The sequence below is a fragment of the Chelonoidis abingdonii genome, chromosome 14 (genome assembly GCF_003597395.2).
Source record: "Chelonoidis abingdonii isolate Lonesome George chromosome 14, CheloAbing_2.0, whole genome shotgun sequence".
Classification (NCBI taxonomy): Eukaryota; Metazoa; Chordata; order Testudines; family Testudinidae; genus Chelonoidis; species Chelonoidis abingdonii.
In genome coordinates, this window is record NC_133782.1 from 18649900 (window position 1) to 18667032 (window position 17133).

Sequence of the window (17133 nt, forward strand, 5' to 3'; positions counted from 1 at the left end):
GGAGCAAAGGTAATCTGTGACCAAAAGACATTACCAACTAAGGGCTATTCATAGAACTAGATAAAATGACCTGATGGCACAGAGACAAAGTATGTGCAGTAATATCTTTTATTGGACCAAGTTCTGTTGATGAGAAACAAACTTTGAAACTCACACAGAGCTCTTCTTCAGGTCACAGTCTATTTCATAATAGGCACATCCCCCTTCCTGACAAAACCTAACAAATAAACTAGTGTACCCTCCCCCCCCTTTTTTTTATTATTATTTTTTTTTTTTGCTAAAAGTGGACCCCTCCAAGTCAACATACAGCCATGCTGCAGCTCATTAAGGAAGCGTGGCTTAATCTGCTGCTTTCCTGCTGTACCTATCTTGTGGACGAACAGATACATTCAATCTACAGGAATATCTGTCTGGTATGTTTCATAAAACCTGTCATAAACACCAATTGACATACTTGAACAAGACAGCTGCTACACCAGACATTCCTTAATGGAGAAGTCACCATCTCTCAGTTTATAAATATGAGAAACAGCGTTTTCCACTGGTTCAAGACATGGAAAAGCATATACAATAGCAGAGTTAAGTGGTTTTCTCTCTCTCTCTCTCTCTCACACACACACACACACACTTGCAACTAGCAAGAAAGACAGTATACTGAACACTGCAATCTGAGCTACCTTCTTGATAGTGGCGTTTGTTTGACCAGGACTGTCCATCATTATGGCACAAAAACCTCTGAATACACCGACGGATTGTATCTTCAAAGCCAGGTCTCATGGAAGACCGTAATGAGTTTGTATCTATGTTGACGAGTTTACCTGTCATAGGAAAGAAAACTTAAAATAGTCATAGAGTCTCTGTCATTTTAAATATAATCTTAATATTAAAAATACACAATAGTATTTCAAGAGTCACCAAATATTGTCTATATTATGTCTTTATAATATACCCATCACTGTAGAATCTAAGCACTGAAGTTGTTTTCTAAGTGTCTGTCTAATCTTTTCACTTACACACAGCTTCCCGTGCAAAGATCTCAAACTGCTTTATGAACATAAATTCTGAACACCCCTGTGAGGCAAGTTATTACCACATTATTTTTACATATAAGGAAATCGAGGCACCCAGAGGTGAATGCAAAAATTCGCAAAAGCGTATAACAATTTTGGGTTTCCCTGGTTTTATGCAACCGAAAGGAGACCCCGAGGGCATGGTTTGCAGATATAAAGAACTACACCTGAAATCAATAGGAGCCGCAGGTGATTGGCCTCTGAAAGAAAAAACAACTGCCCAATAATGTGTCTAAATATTTAAAATTTAAATACCACAGCAGGCTATAAAGGTTTCATGATGTTACAGAAGGAAAGGAGAAATTATTTCAATGAGTCTTCGTTAACTTGATATATGATTAGTAAACACTTTAGGAATACTCCCAGAGGAAGATGCAATATAAATAATTTGAAATATTACCCAGTTAAAGGAAGAAAGACAACAGTATAAGTAGTAGTTATTCCAAGTATTAAAACTTATTTGTCACAGTTTACTGTATACAAAAACAACACAACAAGGAAGAAGAGCCTTTACCCTCCATTACCTTCACCTCAAGTAGATTTCTCACCTGAAAGGTCATGTCTCGTAATAAAGCTTTCTGGGTTTGTTGGAAATACCCTTTCCATTGTCGTGATGCGACATGCCACACAAATCATACAGGACTGCAAATCTGCAATGAAAGTGTTAATTTTCCTCTGTGTCCTATTTATGCTATTATTACATTTCTTATAAAGGAGCAGGACTCTTGCAATGTTAAGATAAAGCCATAGCATGGGAGACAAGATTTGAGGATTTTGCATTTAACTCCTAAATTATTCAAAATATGGAATTCTGAAACCCCAGGCTTTATAACATAAAATTAAGTAGTAAATAACTGTAGTAAGAGGATTTTCCCTAGAAAAATTACCTTCCCCTTCTTCCATCATAGCTCTTGGTTGAGATAAAGCAAAACACTGCATGGTTTCATATCTCTGATGCGAATCCTGGTTGCTGCCCACATCATCCAAAAGATCGTGAGATGTTTTTACCATCATGCGGCAATTAAACGTATGACTCTTCTGTCTAGGTGTTTCATTGGTCCAAGCAACTCCATTAACTAAAAGAAAATAATCACAAAAGTTCACAAAGATTTTAAAATAAAATTAATTCTTAATTGCCTGATTTTTGAAGTGTGCAGTGTTGTTGTACCTGTGTCAGTCCCAGGGTATGAGAGAGAGAAAGCGAGTGAAGTAAGATCTTATCTCACATACCTGATCTCATCTCTTTTGAGGTTCACGTACTATAACTTTTTTTAAAAGATTTGTTAAAAGGTCATCATATTGATATTTTGGGGATAGTGTTCTTCACTGCTGGTTGAAAGAACACCATCCCCTCTAAGGGTATGTCCACACTACGAGATTATTCCGATTTTACATAAACCGGTTTTGTAAAACAGATTGTATAAAGTCGAGTGCACGCGGCCACAGTAAGCACATTAATTCGGCGGTGTGCGTCCATGTACCAACGCTAGCGTCGATTTCCGGAGCGTTGCACTGTGGGTAGCTATTGCGTAGATATCCCATAGTTCCCACAGTCTCCTCCACCCCTTGGAATTCTGGGTTGAGATCCCAGTGCCTGATGAGGCAAAAAACATTGTCGTGGGGGTTCTGGGTACAGCCTCACCTCTCCCTCCGTGAAAGCAGCAGACAACCGTTTCGCGCCTTTCTTCCTGGGTGAACTGTGGAAACGTCACAGCACAGCAAGCATGGACCCTGCTCAGATCAAGACCGCAATCATGGACATTGTAAACACCTCATGCATTCTCGTGCAGTCTATGCTGAACCAGGACCTGCAAAGCCAGGCGAGGAGGCAGTGGCTATGGCAGAGCGGCGACAAGAGTGATGAGGACATGGACACAGAATTCTCTCAAACCGCGGGCCCCTGCACTTTGAATCTCGGTTAATGGGCAGGTTCTAGCATTGAATGCTGATTTGGACTGGGAAAACTCACGACTGGTGAGACCACAAGTTTGCAGGTTTGGATGATTCGCAGGCTGCGAACCTTTCGCATGTGTAAGGCTCTTTCATAGAACTTTGTGACTGCTCCCTGCCCTGAAACGCATATACCAAGATGAGACAGCCTTCACAGTCAGAAGCGAGTGGCAATAGCCCTCTAGAAGCTTGCAACGCCAGACAGCTACGTCAGCTGGGACAATTTGGAGTGGGAAATCTACTGTGGTGCTGCTGATGCAATAGCCAAAGCAATCATTAAGTTGCTGTTATGAAAGGTTGTGACTCTGGGAACGTGCAGGTCATAGTGAATGGCTTTGCTGCAATGGATTCCCTAACTGTGGGGGGTGTGGGGGCGCGATAGATGGAACCCATATCCTATCTTGCACCGGAGCACCAGGGCACCCAGTACTAAACGCAGGGTATTTCACGTGCTGCAAGCACGTGTGGTCACAAGGACGTTTCACCAACATCCACGTGGGACGCCAGGAAGGTTCATGAGGCTCGCGTCTTCAGGACACTGCTCTGTTTCAGGGCAGCAAGGAATTACTCCCAGACCGAAAATAACGTTGGGGTGCTGAATGCCTGTAGTTATCCGGGTGACCCAGCCTACCCTTGAGCCATGGCTCATGAAGCCATACACAGGCAGCCGGACAGTTGCAGAGGTGTTCAACTACAGTTGAGCAAGTGCAGAATGGTGGTAGAATGTGCATTTGGCCGTTTAAAGGCACGCTGGACAAGTTACTGACTCGCGCAGACCTCAGCCAAACCAATGCCCATTGTTTTGCTGCTTGCTGTGTGCTCCACAATCTCTGTGAGGTAGCAGGAGACCTTTATGGCGGGGTGGAAGGTGAGGCAAATACCTGGCCGCTGATTACGCGCAGACCCACCGGGCGATTAGAGAGCACCACAAGCGTGCGCACAGAGACTTTGAAAACGAGTTTATCACAGGCAGGGTATGGTGTGACTGTTGTGTTTGTTTCCCTTCATGAACACGCCCGCCCTTGATTGACTCATTCCTGTAAGCACCCCCCCTCCCCTTCGATTACAGTTTGTTTAAGGAAATAAAGTCACTATCATTTAAAAATATGTATTCTTATTAAAAATCATTATAAAAGAGGAGAGAACTGACAAGGTATCCCCGTGTGGTTTGTGAGGAGGATGAGGAAGGAAAAGGCCAAAAAATATTCCAAAGTAATGACAGCCTTTTGTTGGCTGTCCACGGGGTGAGTGGCGGGTGATGTCCTGGAGGATTTCCGCCATCCGCAGACATGTTAAACTTTTCCAATACTGCTGGTCGCGAATGCATCCCAAGTCCTCAGGGCAAATCAATCATTAAAAAACGCTTGCTTTTAACCATGTTTTATATTTACAAAGCACTCACCAGAGTCGCTTCCATGGCTTCGTTGTCTGGGCGGGTAATTCCGTGCTGGTGAGAAAAGCTCCTGGCTGTTGAATGAGAGGTGCTGTGTGCTCTGTGCAAGCTCGCTCCTCTTCCTCCTCCTCATCTTCCCGTCCGCAGAATCCTCAGCCATGCTGAGATTACCACCCCCACCTCGGAATCCACGACAGGTTGGTAGTGGGCGGACCCACTAGAATTGCAGCAGCTCAGCTAGAAGCAGCATGTTTCGGCCTGCCCCGGACCTCCGTTTGCTACTCTGGTTTTCTGGTAGGCTTGTCTGAGCTCCTTAACTTTCACTCTGCACATGCACTGAGTCCCTGGTGTGGCTTTCTCCAATAGCCTTGGAAATTTCAAATGTTTTTCATTTCGTCTTTTGGAACGGATTCTGTTAGCACAGAATCCTCCCCATATAGCGTCAGATCCAGTACCTCTCGTGTGTCCATGCTGGAGTTCTTTTTCATTCTCAGGAGACTGCATTGTTACCTGCTGAGCTGCGTGTCACCTGTCTGGTGAGCTCTCCGCTGGCCAACAAAGGAAAGTCAAAAGTCTCGCAGGACTTTTCCTGTCTACCTGGCAATGCATACGAGTTCAGATGGCTGTCCAGAGCGGTCCGTGTGGCTCACTGTGGGATACCGCCCAGAGGCCAATACTGTTGATTTGCGGCCACACTAACCCTAATCCGATATGGTAATACTGATTTCAGCGCTACTCCTCTCGTCGGGGAGGAGTACAGAAACTGGTTTAAAGAGCCCTTTATATTGATATAAAGGGCCTTGTTGTGTGGACGGGTGCAGCGTCAAATCGGTTTAACTCTGCTAAAATCGGTATAAACGCGTAGTGTAGACCAGGCCTAAGGTACTTTCAGCCCCAGCCAAAAAGGAGTGGAAAGTCATTCCCTCATTTAAAAAAAATAACGGCAGGTAGCTCCCATTTGTTCACTGACTTCAAATCTCAGCTGTCTAGCAACATAGTTATGAGATATTGATTGAAATCATTCAATCAGCTTTTTGCGTAAAATTACAGTATTTACACAATTCTGGAAGGCATCTTCTGCTTGAAAAGCAGAAGGTCTAAAGAACCTAATTATTCTGCTTCAAAATGGGGAGAGAAACGTCAAAGTTGAATTGTTAACAGTTCCCAGAGCTTCATCAGGATGTGGAGAGAACTTGTGTAACATTATTTTAGGGCTTATTTTCATGAGGAATTCTGGAATAGCTATTCCTGATTAACTCCATAAGTGAAACCTCTTATTATAAGAGCTCCTTATTCTGAGGTAGTTTATTTGAAATGTATTAAGCAATTTCAGAATAAAGCACTGTCATTCCAGAATAAGCATGTCCACACAGAGTTATTCAGGAATAATTAATCCATATTAAATTCACACTTCACTTTATTCTGGATAAATTTTCATGTATAATTAAAAAATGTTTTAGTCCTAGGTATTTTTAGTAAAAGTCGTGGATAGGTCACAGACAGTAAACAATAATTCAGGGCCTGTGACCGATCCATGACCTGTACTATATACCCCTGACTAAATCTTGGGTGCTCCACGGCAGGGGATGGCCCAGGACCACAGCTGGTACGGGGGGAGAGTGGCCACGCTGGTGCTGGGGAGGACAGACCAAGACCGTTGCTGCTGCTGGGGGGGTGCAGGGTCTCAAGACTGCCCCAGTAGTGGCCTGTGTGGCTGTTCCTGGGGTCAGTCACTCTGGCCACTGCAGAAGTCACAGAGGTCACAGAATCAGTCACTTCCCTGACAGACTCAAGGCTTTATGTATAATGAATCCTTTAGAAACAGGAAACCAACTTCAAATGCCCATCCCTCTCATTTCTTCAGAGTATAGAAACATGCAACTCCATAAACCTAGGCATTTGTTCGCTATACCCATACACCATGAATATCTGCACCTAAGTTCTGTTAGTTGTTTATATAATTTCTAGTTTGAAAGTAACATTTTAAATACTTAGATCAAGAGGATATAAATGTAAATGGTAGTCCCGGTAATGGAATTTTGTTTTCATTATTCTGCTAGTCTGCTAACAGCAAAGAATTCATAATCAATGTTGCAATATTCCTATTAATTTAATGTTAAAAGTTAATATAAGAGTCATATCCTAAAACTCAAGTCAAGTGATAGCTGCACCATAAGAAAGAGATTTGTTTTGTAAGGTTAACAACTTTGGCGTTTATTTATTTATTTTTTAAAAGAAGTCTGAGCATTTAAGTGAAGACCCTATTACCTGCAGATTTAGGTAAGTTTTTAAGGAAGTCCTTCCGGTCTTCTTCATGCAAGATGCTGTAGACACTTGTATTAACCAAATCCTCTTGTTTATACTGCAGATATTGTGTGACATTTTCTGACACAAATACAATGTTCCCATCTCGATTTACTACAAACAGGAAACCATCCAATGCCTAAAAATACATTGCAACAATACATTATAAACACACACACAAAATTCCAGACCTGCTAAAACAGTTCATTTTAAGAAGTAAGTGGGAGATAAAGTGTTGTAGTTTAGGAGAAGAATCACTTAACTTTTCTAGTAAAAGAATTAAAATTTTGAGTTTTTGTTAAAGAGAAACTTTCATAGTAAGGAAAGTTTCAAGTATCAGAAACCCGCTGTTCAACTGTTCTTCCACTATTGATCTTACCATGATGATAATCAAACATCTGGTTTTTAACTCTTTTAGCCTGGAAACATGACACTGAGTCTGTGACATCTCAATAACTTCTATAACAATACAATGAAGTCAAAGTCAGGATTATAAATTCGCCACAAGACCTTTAAGAAGTAGAAGTGGAGTGTGAGGGAAATAGCCTTCTTAAGGATATATTTTCAATACCAATGAAGAACATTAAAAAAAAAAAGGGGGGGAGGAGGGAGAGACTATTCACTTTTTAAAAACCACTGTACTCATTCCCAAATCAGAAACAGCATTAGAATCTCTCTAAGACAGTTAGCTTTGAAAGTACTTCAAAAACTTGACTCAAGATAGCAGCCTACAACATACTGAACTACTTTGAGTACTAAGCAGTAGTACCGGTTTCCTGGTTTTTAGAACTCTTAATAAATGTTACCTACGTGATTCTTATGTAATTTGGAGTCTCAACACATGAGGGCAGCAGGAAACAGATCTACTGCATACTGCAGTGGTCATCAACTGGTCGATCGCGATTGACTGGTTGATCCTAGAGGATCTCCCAGCCGATCACAATTTTCGGTGGTGCAGTGCGGCTGCTGCTAAGGCAGACTCCTTGGCGACCCTGGCCCCACACTGCTCCCGGAAGCAGCCAGTGCAGTGCAGCTCTGTGGCCCTGGGGATGCAGGGGTCTCCCTCCATGCACTACTCCTACCTGCAAGCACTGCCCCCACAGCTCCCATTGTCCGGGAGAGCTGCGGGAATGGTGCTTGCAGAGAGAAGCTGTGCGCAGAGCCACGTACCCCCAGCAGCCTCCCCTCCCCTCCCCTCCCCCGGGCACGTTGGCCCCTTCCGGAAGCGGTGTGGGGCCGAGGTAGGCAGGGAGCCTGCCTTAGCCTCACTGCGCCCACTGCCTACTGGAAGCTGCCAGAAGTAAATGCTGCCTGGTGTGAGGCCGCACCCCAACCCCCATCTCTGAGCCCCTCCTGGAGCCAGCACCTCATACCCTCTCCTACACCCCCTTCCCAGAGACTGCACCCTGCACCCCCTCCTGACACACCAACACTCTGCCCCAGCCCAGAGCCACCTCCTGCACCTGAACTCCCGCGTAGAGCTTGCACCCCTCAACCCCTGGTGTACTCCAACCCCCTGCTCCAGGCTCAGCCAAGAGCCCCCACCCCCTCCCAAACCTGTACCCCAGCCCAGTGAAAGTGAGTGAGGGTGGAGGAGAGTGAGTAATTTGGGGGGGAGGGGAATAGCGGGTGGGGCTTTGGGGAAGGGGCAGGGTAGATGCTGGGTTGCCCTTAGATTCAAAAGTGATTTTGGACGTAAAAAGGTTGGAGACCACTGGCATTCTGGAACTGATCCTAAGAAGCACCATTCTACACCTGTAAATTCCCCCTAAGAGAATGGGAATTCAGGTGCTCATTGCTTCCCAGAATCAGACCCTCGGTCTACAGACCATCATCAAGCCATGAAAGTCCTTGATGGCCATTTCCTGGGGTAAAAAGGGGGAAAAAAAACTTGAACGCAGAGTCTAGTCAATGTAATCTTATTAGTAGTTTATTGGGACTACTACAAAAATAGAACAGCATGCTAAGGCAAACCCAAATGCCATTTGATTTTGAATCCTCTAGACTGCTTCAGCAGAGTTGAGAAAACAATGATGGATGTTATTTTTTTGTCCTTTTAAAACAATTTTCTCCATTGCCCTTGCACACTAGCATTTCTCAGTGTTGTATTCCTGTCACATAATCTATTGCTTAAGAATATGCAATATCAAATCTCATTTGGTTGTACCTGGACATCATTTACACTTGCCTGTAGTAAAAGAGGTCCCAATGAATCCTTATCAATAACCCCTTGACCTGTAGAAGATACGTCAGCCTTCTGTACATCATCATCACAGGATGCTGTTTTTCCTAAAATCAAGAAGACAAGTTTTCAAAAAGGCACCATTTTGTGTTTTGAAGCATAGAAATATTTTTGAAGTTATGTGCTGCATTCCAGGAAACCTGAGAATAAGCAATGAAGCTGTAATTATATGATTCCATTTAATGTTACAATTATATGCATAGAGGGAGCACAACACTTTTTCTTATACGGTAGAACTTCTGGGCAGAGATTGTCTTCTTGTGTGTTTTGAAAGCACCTAGCAAATTTTGGATTCTGCCACACCACCACCACAGTTTCCATGACAAAACTTCTTCCACTGGGAAGATGATTGCTTTATGAAATGACTGTCCTTTGGTCACCTTTGGCTGGCCAGCACAAACTTTTCAATATAATGAAAAGCTTCCTAATTCTTCCCTTCTTCCTGTACAACCGTGTGGAAGATAAACATTTTAAATCATGTTATGGCTTAATTTAGGCTTTAGTCTAGAAAGTAATCCAATTTAATATGCAGAATGTACGGTTTGCTCATTTAATTGTGTTCTCAGATCCAAATCAAAATACAAAACCGGAAACAAATTCTCACTTGGCCTTCCGCAGATTATTTAATCATATCTGATGCCAATAATTAAAACACTTTTTCAGCATTTTAACCTAAAATATACTGAAGAAAAAGTAAAAGTTTGTTACAAGGAGAAAAAAAATAAAAGATAAACCCACACAGTAAAGTAATGGAAAACAAGCAGTAATCTCTATTACTGTGGCACCTGCTAGCTGTTTAAGCAGACCACAAAAGGAGTTTAATGTACCAAAGGAAGATTATCAACCAGTGAAGTGCACAATGAAGTGGCAATAATGCCACCAAGAAAGTACTTCTAAAATAGCAATTAAGGCTACTTTAAAAAATAGAAACATGTTCCAACAGGGCAGATAGAGCAGAATTTGGAAGTTTACCATTCCAGGTAAAGTGTGTGATATATTGCAGCAGGCTGATGCGTAATCTATTCTAATATTTTTGAAGTCACTTCCACCAGCACATACCTCACAATTACCAGAGGTTATGGGGGGGAACAGCAAATTTAACAATTATAGTTGTCTGATTTGTTTAAAACACTACTATTGTTACAAGTAAAACCTGAAAACCATACTGTTAGCAAAACTGATGTTCCTCTATATTTTCCCCAGTTTATTCTGCACTTGATTACATTTTGTGTACAGTTAATGGGACTTTTTAATTGGTTACATCAGGGGTTGGCAACCTCTCAGAAGTGGTGTGCCGAGTCTTCATTTATTCACTCTGATTTAAGGTTTTGCATGCCAGTGATACATTTTAACATTTTTAGAAGGTGTCTTTCTATAAGGCTATAATATATAACTAAACTATTATTGCGTGTAAAGTAAATAAGGTTTTTAAAATGTTTAAGCAGCTTCATTTAAAGTTAAATTAAAATGCAGAGCCCCCCTGGACCAGTGGCCAGGCCCTGGGCAGTGTGAATGCCACTGAAAATCAGCTTGTGAGCCACCTTCGGCACGCCTGCCATAGGTTGCCTACCCCTGGGTTACATGGTCAGCTAGTTGCAGTCTGACTGTATTGGACCCCAGTTATTTTTCCTTGCTAGAAAGGCTCTCAAACACCAAAACAGGAGCAGAAAAGACAGAAAAATGTAACATGAATTTTAAAAAATAATTTAATATTTCAGGACATAGCACTGAATAAGAAACTGGGCTTCTTTTATTAATTAGTTTCAAACAATCCAAGTTGGCAGGGAACCTTTACCTAATAGGCAATAGATGGATTTCTTTACTCCAGTGGGCAACTAATTCATCTATGTTTTGAAAAACAACTGCTTTATGACCTATTTTAAGCTTTTATTGCTTGTTTAAGTAGTTTAAGGAAGTTAATAAGAAATGGTGAACTTTAGGCCCTGATTCAGGAAAGCTTCCCTATTCATAAAGGGTGTTAAACATAATGCTTAAAGTTAAGCAAGTGCTTAAGTCCCACTAAGCACATGCTTAAAATTAAGCATCTGCTAAATGCTGAATAGGGAATAAGCCCTGAACAGGAATGGATTTAAACATGTGCTTAAATGCTTTCCTAAATCAAGGCCTATTGTATGAAAATTCCGTTGTATCATCTCAGCAACTAAGTATTGTTTTGGAGAGAAACTGCCTCCTGATAGAAAACCAAATATTCTTCCTTATGATTTGAGAGAGAAATCCTTACCTTGTTCCTTTATCTGCCGGATCTGTCTTACAGTTTCCTTTAAAATTGCACATTTATCTGGTTTGACATTGAAATTGTCAATGTCACTCAGATTAGCAGATATCAGCTCAGCTAACTCCTCAATATATTTGCTTTCCTGCTCACGTCGGCGTTTCTCACCATTGCAGATCAGACTAGGAACAAGAAGCAGCATTTAAACAAGAACTATGATCACACTGTCATCTTTGATGCATTTCAGATACCACTTATCACGTAAATTTAGCTAATGGACATTCATCTCGTCAATTTACACCTGTAGGTTTTTACAGAACCATATAAAGGAATGTATCTTCAGAGATTATGACAAGATTATTATTCCAAGAATAACTGTTGTAGTTATTTTCTTATTGAATAAAATGAAAATTCCAGCTATTACAAAACTAATATATTTGTATTATATAGGCATTTTAAGGTGGAAAAAGCTGCAGCACCGTTTTGTTTATAGCTTATTGGCCAAGCAAAGTTTTACATCTAATTCAATGGCACTTCTCTGTCAGTAATACAATAACTTTGGAACACTGCACCCATCAATTCCAGAATTTCAGGAAATGTTCTAGATATCAGTGGGCACAAGTATATTGATTTTAAGGTAGATCAGACCACCAGAAAAGCTTATTTCACAGGAAAATCGGGGCTTCCAGAGTGACTGGTGTTGCAGGCAGAAGAATCTCTCTGCTGCCCCTGGTGGCTGTCTACACATACCAGAAGCAGCATCTTAACTGGCTGCATGGGGACAGCCTGTAGTTTGGATTATCACAGAAATAAGAACGCCTTACAAGTAGCAGGGAGGACCTAGGCGGCTGGGTGTGGAAGTAGGAATCTAGGAGGCAATGGAGATGGGGAGGAGAACGTAGGGATCCAGGGAAATGTGGAAAATGGGGACAGTGACTAGGGGTTTGTGTCAGCAACCTGGAGAGGGAGGAGTGGCTATGAGTAGGGCCCTACCAAATTCACGGTCCATTTTTGGTCAATTTCATGATCATAGGATTTTTAAAATTGTAAATTTCATTATTTAAGCTATTTAAATCTGAAATTTCATGGTGTTGTACTTGTAGGAATCCTGATCCAAAAGGAGGTTGGGGAGAGGGAGGAGAAGAGGGTCACTAGGTTATTTTAGGGGATCGTGGTATTGCCACCCTTACTTTTGCACTGCCTTCAGAGCTGGGTGGACAGAGAGCGGAGGCTGCTGGCTGGGAGCCCCCAGCTCTGAAGGCAGAGCTGCTGCCAACAGCAGCCCAGAAGGAAGGATGGCATGGTATGGTATTGCCACCCTTACTTTTGCACTGCCTTCAGAGCTGGGTGGACAGAGAGCGGAGGCTGCTGGCTGGGAGCCCCCAGCTCTGAAGGCAGAGCTGCTGCCAACAGCAGCCCAGAAGGAAGGATGGCATGGTATGGTATTGCCACCCTTACCTCTGTACTGCTTCCTTCAGAGCTGGGTCCTCGGTCAGCAGCCACCACCCAGCTCTGAAGGCAGCAGCACAGAAGTAAAGGTGGCAATACCACGATTTCCCCTAAAATAACCTTGCGACACCCCCACCCCACCCCCCGCAACCGCCTTTTAGGTCAGGACTCCCAGTTTGAGAAACGCTGGTCCCTGTGAAATATGTATAGTATAGGGTAAAACTACACAAAAGACCAGATTTTGAAGGGAGGGAGGGGAGACCAGATTTCACGGTCCATGGTGCGTTTTTCATGGCTGGGAATTTGGTAGTGCCCTAGATGCGAGGAAGGGAAAATGGGGACTGGGTGTGTGCGCTAAGAACAGGGGGAAATACAGAAATCCTACCATGAGGGGAAGGGAGGAGGCACACAGAGAATCCTGCATGGGGAAGACAATGCAGGACTTTGATATAGGGGCAAACACAGAGACTCAGGCACAGGAGGAAAAGGGGGAATGGAGGTGCACACAGAGCATGGGGGAAGGATATGGGCACACAAAGAGCCCCTAACATGGCATGGGGAGGGGGGAGAACATGGGGTACACAGAGCACCTTGGCATATGGAAGAGGGGGCTATGGGGAACATTCAGAGCTTCTGGCATGAGGGTAAGTGTGGAGGTACTTGCAGGGAGTCCCTTAAAGGATTTTATCAACTGAATATAAATGAATAGCAAAACTCTTTTAATATTCTTTTCAATTAAAACCTAAAAACAAAACACCACGCTGCACTATTATAATTTTATTATGAAAAATCTAATAAAAACAGTGAGGAAAATGTGTTTACTGTACCCTGGTCCTGGGGCATTACAGGGTAATGGCTTGCGTTTCCTTGACTCACTGGTCAAGCTGTCCAAGGAGTTTTCTCCCAGTCCACTCATTTTGACTCAGCAACAGCAAACTGAGGTTACATCAGCAACTGAAGTGTAAAAAAAAAAAAAAAAAGGCATCAAACTGATGATGCTCTCTCAAGATATTTTAGACAATTAAAATAAATTGTTTTACAGTATTCTTTATCCATTTTACAGTGAGACTATCCAGATAAGCACTAAGTCATAATTTATAGCAGCCCTGCAAAATTTTAGTCACACCACGATGCATGATATTTTTGGGACCAATGTGTAATATATTGCTTTAACTATCAATCACCACTTACTGCTCTACATGATACAAGAACTTGGAGGATCAAAGCTTGAGGAGCTCAAAAAATATCATGTGGTCAAATTATTGCTAAGAAAAAAATACTGTAGATTACTGCACATGCTCAGATACAACATACTTTCCAAGCACTATATAACCAGAGCAGTATACACAATCCATATTTAAAAAAAAAAACCAAAAAACAAAAACCCACAACCACACGTCTCCCAGATCCGTACCACTTGCTGGAAAAAATCTAGGACATAGGAATCAACAGTTTCTTCAGCAACAGATGCATAAAATATCACTGTCAAGATAGAAATGTTACCACAATTGTTACATACCCTCTGACTCTGGCCATTAAATCACCATCTTAGTTAATAAGTGTTTTCCAGGGAGCAATAAGGAAGTTACACTCAGAGCTAACTAAGAAGTGCCTTTAGATAAAAAGTAATTTTTGGCTCACAAAACACTGGATCATTAAACAGCTATGCTAACCACAGGTGCAGAACATGTGTTTTAAATATTCTCCAAAACAATTCTCATTCTGTCAACAAATCACATATTCTATAAAAATGTTTACTTACCTGTACAGTAACTGTTGCTCTTTGAGGTGTGTTGTGCACATATACAGTTCACTGCGGGTGCCTGTGTGCTCAGAGCACTTGAGTTGGAGACATTTCTCTCCAGCACCACTATGCAGTGCATGCTCTCCTCATGCTGTCAGCTGAGAGCATAAAAAAGTTTGTGGTTGCCACCTTCCTCTCCGTTACTTTGCAGTGCTATATGTGATGTCTGAAGCAGTGGGAAAGGTGGGAGGGTCAGGGAATGTATATGTGCACAACGTATCTCAAAAAACAAGACAAGTACACTTTTCCCCCCCTTCGAGTGATTGTGCACATATACATTCCACTGCAGGTGACTCAGCAGTTCCCTTTATATATATATGGAGATATACCTATCTCACAGAACTGGAAGGGACCCTGAAAGATGATTGAATCCAGCTCCCTGCCTTCACTACCCTGTGTTTAGCAGGCCAATGCTCAAACCACTGAGCTATCCCTCCCCCCTTACAATGGAGGAGGAATCTTGGATCATATGAACAGAGATTGTAACACTAAAGTTGGCACGATCACGAGTGGCTTAAGTGATGGTGTAATGAGAAAAAAAGTAAGTACAGCTGACACAATCACTACTCAGAAGGCATCAACTATTGGAACATTGCTCAGAAAGGATAATGAACTGGACTGAGCCCGGAGCTGTTTTTCTTGGTGGAATAGAGACTTAGCAAGATTGTAGCAGCACTTACGGCAGTCAGAAATTCAGTGTGCAATTCACTGAGATGACACTGATAGAATTATCGGTGACTCATCATAAACTACAAAAAGCCTGGGGGTAGTCCTGAAGAATCTAGAATCATCCAGTTAGATTGCCAAAGCTCTACAAACATCCAAGGTCTGAAGCGTTTTTCCATCTTTAGAAGAATGGGGTTTTGGAAAAAAACAAAACACACACAGAAAATGAATATTTGATTCAGGTGGAAAGCTGACATTACCTCAGGCATAAACTAAGGGTGTGGCCTAAAAGAAATCTTGTCTTTATGCAAAACCGTGAAAGGAGGCTCACCCAGGAGAGCCTGAAGTTCTGAAACCCTCCTAGCACAAGTGATTGCCACCAGAAAAGCTGTTTTTGGATACAACAACAATAGTGAGGAGGAAGCCATAGGCTCGAGGGGGGGCCCTAGGAGTTTGGAGATAACTCAGTTGAGATCCCATACAGATGCAGGATCAGACACAGGAGGGTAAACGTTGAGTATATCTTTCAAGAGACTCAGAAAAAGAGGTGAGAGAAAGTGGAAAACCCATCTAGTGGTGGATGCAGTGCAGAAAACAGAAGTCACATGAACCCCCATGGAACTAATTGAAAGGCATGATGATTTCAGGTGCAACAGATACCTCAGTGTGACACTACGCCCCATATTCTTCACAGAGATATTGTTGTGATATGAATATGGCCTAAGATGTGTTTTACACAAGATGGGTAATGTGAGATATCATTGGAAAGGTTATGATTTATTGAATGTGATTATCCTATTTGTATGCATGTATCATTTCTGTATCTGAAGTTAGGAATATTGATTGCACCTGGGGAATGGCCATCAGACAGTAGGCAATTAGCCAAGATGGGCCATTAGGCAGGACAATAGGACTTTGAAGATACTAATCCTCCCACCTTCCTGAAAAGCTTCCTAGGATGGTGCTTTGACACTGAAGGGTCATGTGATCATGTCATAGAATCATAGAATATTAGGGTTGGAAGGGACCTCCGGAAGTCATCTAGTCCAACCCCCTGCTCAAAGCAGGACCAATTCCCAGACAGATTTTTTGCCCCAGTTCACCAAATGGCCCCCTCAAGGATTGAACTCATAACCCTGGGTTTAGCAGGCCAATGCTCAAACCACTGAGCTATCCCTGCCCCTGCCCCACCCCTGCTACTGGACCCCATCTTGGCCTGCTAGTATTTTTCCACAAAAGAGATGGAGACCAAACTGGGCAACAAAGGATTCCCGCCATATGTAAATCCTATTTAAGGCAGGGAAGTGAGTTAATCAGGGTTCCGTCTTCACTGAATCCCATGCCCACCCACAATGACTGCTGGAAGATCTAAGAAACAAGGACTGAGGAAGGGAGAAGAGCTGAGCCCAGGCTGGAAAAGATGTCTGGCCTGTGAAACAAATGCCTAAAATAATCAGTTTCTTTAGTGTACTGAGCTTAGTTTGTGCATGTGTTTTATTTGCTCAGTAAACTGCTTTGATCTGTTTGCTAACCCTTAACATCACTTAAAATCTATCCTTTGTAGTTAATAAACTTGTTTTATTTCCTTTAAACCAGTTTGTGCAATTCATAACAGAGAAGGGGCGGGGGAGAAGTTGTGCATATCTTCCCTGCACATTGAGGGAGGGGTATGCAGTGAAAGACAATACAATTTTGCGTTTACACTCCAGAGGAGGTGTGCAGTTGAGTGCTGGGCAACTCCCAAGTGGAGTCTTCCTACACAGAGCTGATTTCAGAGTCAGTGTCTTTCTGCGGGGGGGGGGGGGGGGGGGGGGGGGGGGGGGTGTGTGTGTGTGTGTGTGTGTGTGTGTGTGTGTGTGTGTACGCGCGCGCACAGGCACTGGAGGAGGCTTGAGGGCCCTGGCTCAGCAGGACAGGGTGCTGGGACTTCCCTATAGGAAGACTAGTCCTGTAGTTTAGGTTTTGTAGCAATAAAGACCTGCAAGGTGATCTAAAGGATCTCGAAGGTGAGACAGGTTCCTC

At 42.7% G+C, this 17133-nt stretch overlaps 1 protein-coding gene across 2 annotated transcripts in view; it reads right to left on the reverse strand.

Annotated features, from left to right (window-relative positions):
• Nucleotides 1-17133, reverse strand: part of NCOA3 (nuclear receptor coactivator 3) — a 179439-nt gene that overhangs the window by 36154 nt on the left and 126152 nt on the right. For both annotated transcript variants that reach the window (XM_075072275.1, XM_075072276.1), the window contains exons 4-10: nucleotides 13469-13595; nucleotides 11202-11374; nucleotides 8906-9006; nucleotides 6682-6856; nucleotides 1958-2146; nucleotides 1619-1720; nucleotides 678-818 (exon numbers count right to left, since the gene is read on the reverse strand). In XM_075072275.1, coding sequence (XP_074928376.1) covers nucleotides 678-818; nucleotides 1619-1720; nucleotides 1958-2146; nucleotides 6682-6856; nucleotides 8906-9006; nucleotides 11202-11374; nucleotides 13469-13557 — 970 coding nt within the window. In that variant the 5' untranslated portion in view covers nucleotides 13558-13595. The remainder of the gene's footprint in view (nucleotides 1-677; nucleotides 819-1618; nucleotides 1721-1957; nucleotides 2147-6681; nucleotides 6857-8905; nucleotides 9007-11201; nucleotides 11375-13468; nucleotides 13596-17133) is intronic.